General features: G+C 36.8%; 1 protein-coding gene across 1 annotated transcript; it reads right to left on the reverse strand.

Moving 5' to 3' along the window:
• Nucleotides 1-423: 423 nt before the first annotated feature.
• On the reverse strand, nt 424-8,241 carry LOC123546593 (uncharacterized). The gene is made up of 3 exons (XM_045333010.2): nt 7,662-8,241; nt 3,723-3,884; nt 424-2,044 (listed from the first exon to the last, which is right to left on the reverse strand). The coding sequence occupies exons 1-3, from the start codon at nt 7,918-7,920 to the stop codon at nt 1,794-1,796; spliced, it is 672 nt and encodes a 223-aa protein (XP_045188945.1). The 5' UTR covers nt 7,921-8,241; the 3' UTR covers nt 424-1,793.
• Between the last annotated feature and the right edge of the window lie 2,573 nt (nt 8,242-10,814).

Consider the following 10,814-nt stretch of genomic DNA (forward strand, 5'->3'; position numbering starts at 1 on the left):
CCTTACATCACTTACATCACTTACGTTAAACTACATCCCTTTACATGTATAATAACGTTAAAATTTGTTACTGTCGCATGTAAGATAATGCAGCCAGATTATACAGAATTGACAGCTCACTGACTTAAAATCAAGAATATAATAAAATAAAGTTATTATGAGACTAGTTGCTAATCTTACTTCTACTCAATTACATGAAAATTCTAGAACTGTTTTGCCATATAACTGTTACATTGTCACGAATATTCTGAAATTCCTGACAATGTTATACAATCGTTAGACCAAAGTTAGTCTTACATAAATTCTGCAATCACTGCATTTTAAGCAAATGGCAATTATTAATTTGCAACATCAAACAACAATCGTCGTTCAAACTGTAATTACCCTAACAGATGCACTTAATGGCAAAAACAACAACACAAATACACGTTAACGTTTTTATACGCTATGTCTGCAGTTACAAAATACAAATACAATATTGCCAAAATGCAGGTGGGAATTTTGTTGTTGTTAGCTTGTTAGTTAAAACATGAGCATTTTACCAATACGCACGTGGCGGTGATAACATATATTTACATCGTCCTTGAACTTTGGTAAGCCGTCTTCAAACTTTGGAACGTGGCATTGGTTACAAGTGTGGTTTGTTGCGCACCATTTACCGGTTTAAATTCCATACCGGTACTTTTACTACTGAGCATCCAAAGACCATGCCCCACTGTGTTCCTTTGTTTGTTTTATCCTAATTGTTTAGTTTTTGTGTGAATGTCAATCATTTACCCGTACATATACCACTGCAGGATTTCGATCGTTTTAAAAAGGTTGTATGACCATTTCTATTGAATTATTTTATTGGGTCATTTTCAACCGTTTTCTTTAAATATCTACTTAATCATATCACAAAACATGTATAATTCTTTTCGCTCTCGAATCAATTTTTCTTTTAGGCGTCACGTATTCTTACATGTGAAAGTTTCGGTTCCAATACCCGAAAGATCTTTTTGTTGTACTTCTGTTTGTCTTTTATACCTCATACAAATAAAGTTTTAGAAACACGCACTACGGACATAAAGAACGTTTGCTCCTTCGTGTAATCAGCCCGCCGCATTCAATATTTCTTTGATAAGGAATGTTTTCAGACATAGTTATAAATTACTACCCACTGACCATATTCAGCATTTATTAAAGTGGGCAGACTATTCTCATTAGACCATATGTTATTTTGTTTATAAGTTTATTCATAGTTGCTACCGGTATACCTTATGGGCTATTCCTCCACAAGAAGGTTAGTAACTTTAGTTGTGGGATAGTGCAGGATACAAAAGACGCTCCAATTCCAGAAGCTTCCCTGGTTCTTTAGCGTGCCCAGTGTAAAGCATCAGTAAACGGTTCCAACTCTTATCCCAAAGGTTTGTGTTTCGAATTCATGACCTCTGGTTTCGTAGTAGGACTGTTATCCCTGGACCGCTGCATCCTCTCAAGTCAGGTACATGTTGGATATTGATACCAACAAACCAGTAACGTATCAGATAGCGACATTGCAAAGCAAGAAACTAGCTGGATACTACTATCGGTCAATCAGACAAAAGTACATCCGCAAAATGAAAATAAAACTTGTAACACACTCAGAAGCGAAACATCCTGCAAATGGTATATAAATGTGTGGTATCCCATTAAGATATCAAATATCTTTCAGCTTCTGTTATGTCGCTGTCAGTTTCTAAGTATTTGTATTAAGGGATAATATCTAGCGGTAAAAACTGTTACTGTTATCACTGTTATTCAAAACGACAACATTATTGTTTCGTATCTGACGTCATTCCAACAAATTCTTCACCTCCACTGTCGCCACATGTCTTCTTCCGGAAATATAACTGGATGCAAAGCCCGATGAAAGCCAAACAATCAAGTGCCCCTCCAAGTCCCATCAACAATTCGGAGTAAAGTAGGCCTAATTTGAAATCTGAATCTTCCGTCTTTATCAATAAGTCATAAGCCGTGTGTACGTCGCTTGCTATTTTACCAACAACTACCAACGCAAGAACCCCTGAAATATATAAAGTTTCTTAAAAGCAATCTGGATTTAGCGTAATGTAGCTGACTGGACAACCCACCAGACAAATAAAGATCACTAAACGTGCCCATGTAAGCTAAAACTTAAATAGAAATACGAAATATACAGCAAAAATATGAATATTTGACAACGTTGGGTTTGTTAGGTTCAATGCCGCATCGACACAATTTTATGATGACTTTCTACGGAATGTAGGACCAGATCCGAGGGTAACTGTTTAGGCAGTTAACGAGGCTCTTACAAGTTACCACAGAAACAGATACTAAAGAGTCAGATTGTTCCATCCTCATATTCTACCATTCAGTGATTAATGCTTTTTTTTTGCATTAAAAAAAAACAAAACAAAAAAAAACCGGAATAAAACAAATGTTTTCTTGTAAGCACTATAATATTAGAGAAACGTATGAATTTACACATTCATTCATAAATTACAATGCAAGAGCCATTTTACACCTCGAGATGTAAGACAAGTATTTCAAGCACTGTCTTTTTAAAAGCACTGGAAAACCCTGTCTGGCATGCTAGAATAGTTAATTAACGTTGTAGGCATGCTATTACTAAACGTTTCTAAAGAACAACACCATGAACGTGAACAATATTCAGCATAGGTCCTTCGCTGATACCGTTCAAGATTACATTAATATAGTAAACAAAGAAATAATGAACTTTTAATCAAACTATAGATCAACGACCAACAGTTCTATTCGCTTTGACTCAAATGTCCTGAAAAAGTTCTTGGATTAATGCTTTGCGACCATGGATTTCAATCAATGTTCCTGTAAACAGTCTCCCAGCACTTTAACCGTGTTGTTATATTCTCTAGTCATTTTGGGACCACCGAGTCTATTCAATGTTTCGCTTACTCCTGTGCTTAGGATATTATTGGAGATGCACAGTTCACTACCTCCGATATCATTTTGCTTCCTATTCCGGACCGTCTCAAAACAGTTCTTTTAGAACTGGTAATGTTGAACACTATGCACCTGTCAATAGTTTGCCCGCCCGGGGGAGCGGCGGGCATATACAGAACTTTAGACAGAAGACCATTCCCGACAGGCGGGAATTTGACAAACATTTGATGTACCAACCAGGCTCTAGGGTGGGATTTAGACAAAAAAGGTTGTCTCTAGGGTGGGGATTTAGACAACAATTTTTTTGAAATGTCAAAATGTCAAATTCCCCTGGGTCAGCCCGCCGCGTCCCCCCCCCCCCCCCCCCCCCCCCCCCGCCTCCGGACGGGCAAAATATTGACAGGTGCATAACTGACAACTTCTCAAACATCATTCAAAGGTGGATGACTGAAGATTTCAGACACATTCTCTTTTATCAAATTGTAACTGAGAACACAGACTCGTCCGGGGATCGAACTCAGGATCCCGCGTTCCGTAGATCTGAGGTCGCCGCTAAGCGGATAAATCTTCCACAGTTTCGTAATCGTATCGTCATGTCATTCAAGCAAATATACAAAATTATTTGGCGTTTTTAGTCGTGTTGTTCTATGAAAATAGACTGTTTTTTGGAAATAATATGGCTATAGATACTCAGGTTTTGATTTTGGTAAGTCAGTACAGGTATGCATTTGAAATTAATGCGTTCTTACCTATGTTCTGAGGTATTACAACACATTTTAATAAAATATCACTCAACTCACCGGAACCAAGGCACAAGAGCACAGCAGTGCCAGCAATGGTCGTAATGTCCCGCTGAAGTCTTAATCTTCTTATGTACACCGCCACTACAACTGGTATGAAGAGGCTTATCACCGCTGCCACTGTCGCTATTAGCTTAAATGTCTCAAACTCATTCTGTTCGTCTGAAAATGAAAACAAAACATATTTCTTCAATCAGTTTTAAAAATCAGCTATCTCAACACCAAACACCAAATTTTTGTATTTTTAAGGGATTTTGCACGAGTTTCCAGCGTATTTCTGCTTTAATACCAGGGACATGAAAACAAAAGCAGTATAGTATTTTTAAACATTGTGTAGTTAGGGTGACAAGAGTTTGGTACTGAACAAACCGTAAAAGTAAGAGAATATGTTCCCTTCATTTCTCGACAGAAACGTGACTCGTTTTGTAAACAGAATCAGATATTGAATAACAATAATGACTTTTACCAAAAGAATATCGAACATACAATAAAAATAACGACATATCCCTAGGACGGCCAGCACATATTTATGCAATCTCGCCAGGCATATGTATGTTTTTGACAACACAGAAAATGACGTCACTCGACCTTCAGCTATTTCCGGAAGTAAATAAAATGAAAGTAGAAAAGCTAAACTTGAAAACGAAAGTCGCATTTTGATCCGTAGATAGTCAGGGGTCACCCCGTCTAAATGTATGCGCGTGGACATTTTTTTTTTTTTTTTTGCTATTTGGGAGCCAATTTTCAGCACTTTATTACGAATTGAAATTACCTGGGCTTTAGTACAGCATGTCAGCTTTTAATCTATGAAAAAATACTTGAGCTCTGGATAAACAGAAATCCTACAGGCGTCCATAACGGACCAAGTGTACATTGATAATTTTGGAACTTCATCAAATCGCTCAAAATGTCATTTTTGATGTTGTCTGAGAGTGTCAGTATATGTCTCAGATGTAAGATATAACCGTATTTAGAGCTGCAGACCTAGAAATTTCAGAAATATTTTCAAAATAAGTTTCGTGTAATAAATGTTGTTTCTACGGAAGCGTGAAAGGGCCATCAGACGCTAATACGTTTAAGTACGTTAAGGCTGCGGAAAGTATATAGTATAACAATGGTAAGACTAAGAATATGAATGACACGACATAATATAACAAGAGATCACAGAGTGATCTTGGCGCCCACCAATGTGCCATTTTTGAGTGTTCCAAATTTCAAGACTTACTGACTAGCTCAAGGTCAAATTTCATTTCCGTACACAACACTGTGCATGTGGTCCGAATTCGAAAGCTGTAGCTTGTGAAATGTGAAAGTAGGTCACTAGATCAATCTTAAGGTCAAAGTAATTCGGTACACAAAACTATGCAAGTGGTCCAATCTGAAGGCTGTAGCTTGAGAAATGTGAAAGTAGGTCACTCAGTCAAAATCAAGGTCAAATTTCACATCAGAAACAAATCTATGCATGTAGTCTAAAATTGAAGCCTGTACCTTCAAAAATGTGAAAGTAGGTCACTAGGTCAATGTCAAGGTCAAAGTTTGTTTCGGTACACAATCCTATTCATGTGGTCTAAATTTGAAGGCTGTAGCCACAGAATTGTGAAAGTAGGTCACTAGGTCAATCTTAAGGTCAAAGTTCATTTCGGTACACAAAACCATGCATGTGGTCTAAATTTGAAGCCTGTAGCTACAGAAATGTGAAAGTAGGTCACTAGGTCAATCTTAAGGTCAAAGTTCATTTCGGTACACAAAACTACGCAAGTGGTCCAAATTTGAAGGCTGTAGCTTGAGAAATGTGAAAGTAGGTCACTAGGTCAAAATCAAGGTCAAATTTTATTTTGGAATACAGAACTATGCATGTGGTCCAAATTTGAAGCCTGTACCTTCAAAAATGTGAAAGTAGGTCACTAGGTCAATGTAAAGGTTAAAGTTTGTTTCGGTACATAAAACCATGCATGTGGTCCAAATTTGAAGGCTGTAGCTTGAGAAATGTGAAAGTAGGTCACTAGGTCAAAATCAAGGTCAAATTTCATTTCGGAACACGAAATTATGCATGTGGTCCAAATTTGAAGCCTGTACCTTCAAAAATGTGAAAGTAGGTCACTAGGTCAAAGTCAAGGTCAAAGTTTCTTTCAGTGCACAAAACTATACATGTGGTCCAAATTTGAAGGTTGTAGCTTCAGAAATGTGAAAGTAGGTCACTAGGTCAAAATCAAGGTCAACTCATGTCAAGGTTCATCTTGCCACTCAAAACCATACATGTGGTCCAAATTTGAATGTTGTAGGTTATTGACAAGAAGTTTTTAAAAGCTTTTCCCTATATAAGTCTATATGAACCATGTGACCCCAGGGCGGGGCCATATTTGACCCTAGGGGGATAATTTTAACAAACCTGGTAGAGAACCACCAGGCGATGCTACATTACAATATCAAAGCCCTAGGCTTTGTGGTTTGGACAAGAAGATTTTCAAAGTTTTTCCCTATATAAGTCTTTGTAAACCATGTGACCCCCGGGGTGGGGCCATATTTGACCCTAGGGGGATAATTTGAACAATCTTAGTAGAAGACCACTAGATGATGTCACATACAAAATATCAAAGCCCTAGGCCCTGTGGTTTTGGACAAGAGGTTTTTCAAAGTTTTTCCCTATATAAGTCTATATAAACCATGTGACCCCCGGGGCGGGGCCATATTAGACCCCAGGGAAATAATTTCAATAATCTTGGTAGAGGACCACTAGATGATGCTTCATACCAAATATCAAAGCCCTAGGCTCTGTGGTTTTGGGCAAGAAGATTTTCAAAGTTTTTCCCTATATAAATCTATGTAAATTATAGAAATAAACAAAAGGCCATAACTTAATAAAAATTTGTTGAACCAGTCTGATTTTCAGGGGGACACAACTAGGGTACCAATACATCATTCTGACAAAGTTTGGTCAAAATCCCCCTGGTAGTTTCTGAGGAGATGCGATAACGAGAAATTGCTAACGGAAGGACGGACGGACGGACGGAAGGACGCCGGACCACGGACGCAGAGTGATTTGAATAGCCCACCATCATCAGATATCAATATCAAAGATACAATAATAATAACGAAATATAGAATAACAAAACAATGACTTTTACCATGAGAATTATGAACATACAATAAAAATTATTAACATACAATAAGAATAACGTCATATACAATAACAATGGTAATAATTAGAATATGAATGACACGACATTGAATAACAATATAAGAGATGCAATAATAATAACGAAATATAGAGTAACAATAATGACTTTTACCATAAGAATATCGAACATACAATAGGAATAACGACATATACAATAACAAAAGAAAACTTTAGAATATGAATGACACGACATGGAATAACAGTAATAGACATACAATAATAATAAAATAGGTTATATAATTAAGCAACGTTTGACATGCCATATACATAACCACCTAATTTGTATTCATTTTTGACACAAAAATAATTTCCGAAAAGTCCCACTTAATAAAAAAAATCAAAAAAATAACTACCGGCCTACCTACCCTAATCTTTTTGAGCATGTTACCATGATTACCGGAAACAAACATTTTAGGCCTAACAGACATACATTAATAATAAAATAGATTATATAATTTAGCAACGTTTGACATGCAATAGTGTACCATTATTTTGGTCCTTCGAAATTTTGACGGTAACATAATTTGCCCACAATCTGACCACTACCTCATCACTATTATAAAGGGAATTATCACCTCCGTTAATTGAACGTTATGTGATGTCAATTATTAAAGCTCATTACGTGATTCGGCCACGCTTTTTAGCTCCACTGTAAGTCACCGTCTGTTTCAATGAAAACACACAGCTTACGCTTTTAAACGAAATCACTTGGGTTCGAACATGACTTCCCAATAAAGAGGCCGATAGCTTACTTAACTTACCTTCACTCCAGAACGCACTTCCTGTATGTCCAATATCACAACTGTCAGTGCATATTCTTTGATACCAAAAACCTATGCCAGCTGAAAACGTAACATTTTCTTGGTCTGTTCCCGAAAAGACCAACCAGCCTGGTGTAGCGTAACCCACTGCCTGCAACACACCTGCTATTAAGGTCAAAATAAAAATTCCAACCAGTATTTTCGTATTCCTCGATATCAATCGATTCACACGATCGCGATTAAAATCCATGTTGTACATGACGTTCAGTGCAGTAAAAACATGTATACAAGTAAACTATGAAGAGACATTTACTATTTAGTCAAACGCTACCTGTGTTTTACTCTGAATAAAGCTTAAGAAACGTAACTTCGGGGTCGTGCAACATATCGTCTGTTTCAAAAAACCCGTTTCCACAACATTCTACAACATTTAATCGGCTTTTGTTACTTCATCCATGTAATAATATGTCTTCGTTTAATCATCCGGATAGATCATATTAAATCCCACGTACTGCACATACATACAATCACAACAAACTGAACTTAACTATTGAGATGTTGCATAAATATAAAACATCTCATCCGATAATACTGATGAGAGCAACCTGACTCATGTTGTGATTGATTTATGTTGCGGGGACAATGATCAAAAAGCAACCACTGATCATAGAATAAATTACTTGGATATTGTTTGAATTGATACAAAAAACATCAACAAAATCTAAACGATAAAGCAATGGATAAAGGTGACACGTTGAAAATCGTGTTTAATTTGCATGTCCCGAAAGTAGTACAGTAGTATAATAAAATAGTATTGCGAGGTTAATCTAAGTTCATACAAACCAATAGCGACGTTGCAGACACACTGCCTGTATCGTATTATATATTCAACATGAACTTGTAAACAAACAGTATCGGGTTAGATTACCCTAACTGAGGTTAGTTATTTAAATGAATTGCTTTATTGTGCAGGCAAACAGAAAAGAGAAAGATACAGCTAATAGCAGATATGTACATGTATAAACGGTAAAATGCAAAACAGGAAATGAATTGGGCATCCATAAGATGCATTTCAGTTAAGATTTCGTCGACTTTATACTTTATTTTAGCAATTAGCAGATATGCATATCTTTGTTTAAAAAAGCACTATGAATAACAGCAAATAATAGCATCAAGATATCGTGGAATCTTGATGAGACATGCTTTTGATATTTGCTTTTTGTGGTTTTTAGCTCGACTATTCGAAGAATATGGAGGGCGTCGGCGGTGGTTTAAGTTTTTATGAAATGGTAATATTTTGTATACCACCAAAGAAATTTACTTGAAACTTGAAACACTTGTTTATTATAACAGTCTCTACCAGAAGGCAATAGTACATAATTCTGTCAAGTATTTTGGCTGAATTATGGCTCTTTTTGGACTTGGAAATTGGTTCAGATTTCGTACAAGTCCATGTTTTGTCAAAAGTATTTGAAATGTGACTTTGAAACTTTGAACACTTGTTCATCGTCTATTGAAAAAGTTTTATCAAACAAATTTCTCCCGCCATGCCAACGGTGTAAAAAAGGGGTCATCTCATTCACACGAAATTTACTCAATTAAAGTATCACTATTGATCTATTGATATACTTTTCGTCCGATATTTTGGTGGAAGTAAGGTAGTTCTTGAAACAAATGTGATAAGTTATACATGTTTCTATTTACGGAAGGCCGTACACGCCATTATGTTATAACGGAAGTCTATGGGAAAACTAATGTAGAAAAAATAAAAGAAACATATATACATATCTAAAAGTATTTAATTGACCCTAGGATAATATAATGTTCTAAGCTGTAATATGAAAAGATACAAAAATATGATACTGACTGGATTTATGTCACCGAATACTTCTACACTTCCTATGATGGACGTTTAACTGTCGACATTGACCATAATTTAACGGTGTGCAAGAACAGATAAAATTTTGTACAAAGATAGGAAAATCTCGGTCAAGAATAAAGAGCTGCAATAATACAAAAGAGGTAGAAAAAAGCGAGTTGACCCAGCTCCTGATCAATACCAGTCAGAAATATCGTGCAACCAAACGACTAGACTGGCATCAGTCGTTAGAGTCATTGAATGTAAAGCACCTGGCCATAAAACCAATCCTCTCTGATACCACTTTCTAAAAAAAATTAACAATATCTCTTGCCTCTGTCTCTAACTCTGCCTCTGTCTTTGTTGAGATGAGCCTAGAGAGAAAATGTTTTTCTGAGAAAATAATTTAGTGTTAGTGTGAAGAAATTAATATTATTACAGACTATTTTGATCTCAACAGACTTTGTAAGTCTACCAAGCGACTTGCATGACGGTACCAGCGCACACGTCCCCATCGGCCTAGCTCGGATCTCTTCGTGCGAGGTATAGTAAATAGGGAGAAAATCCCCTGTTAGAAGGTATAAGAGGGAGTCTCATCTATTAAAGCTGGTAGGCTACTCCATAGTGAAGTGGTTCTTGGAAAGAAGCTGTAGTAGTCGATTGATGCAGAGTGCTGCTGAAACCTTCGTGAGCTTGCTGCTCTCGTCCAGGAAACAATCAGGATTAGATATTGCGACGATGAAATGTTGACTAGGTCGATGATTAGTTTGCAGGAATGGTGATCTAAATCTTTTGTCTTCTAGACCGCAGTGTTTCCCAGTCAAGATGGCGCGACATGTAAGAGACACTTCTTGTATTTCTAAATCTGTGGATAATGAAATATGCCGCTCTAATTGTACCATTCCTATATGCTGTGTGAGGTGTTTTTAAAAGGGCTTCACACAGAACAGCATAACTACCAAGTTTGAACGTGCCATAGTGTTATATAGGCATTAGTTTTGGTCTCTTTGCTGTCTGTTGCTTTTTTTTGGAGATTTCAGCATATCTTTTATATTAACTGCTTACTTAGATGATAGGAGTAGGTCTTGGGGAAGTGTGATTTTGTAACATTGCATTTTTCTTTTATTTATTTATTTTTTTTGGGGGGGGGGGGGGGATAGGGGTGTGGGGGATGAACTTCCATACCCCACTTAAAACTGTTCCCATATGTTCAGTGAATTCAGATAGCCTTCTAGTAGAAGTTGGCTTGCCCGGCACTGTTTTGATTTGTTGATCAGGTATGCAATCATTAGATC

This window comes from Mercenaria mercenaria, chromosome 9 (genome assembly GCF_021730395.1).
Source record: "Mercenaria mercenaria strain notata chromosome 9, MADL_Memer_1, whole genome shotgun sequence".
NCBI classification, from domain to species: domain Eukaryota; kingdom Metazoa; phylum Mollusca; class Bivalvia; order Venerida; family Veneridae; genus Mercenaria; species Mercenaria mercenaria.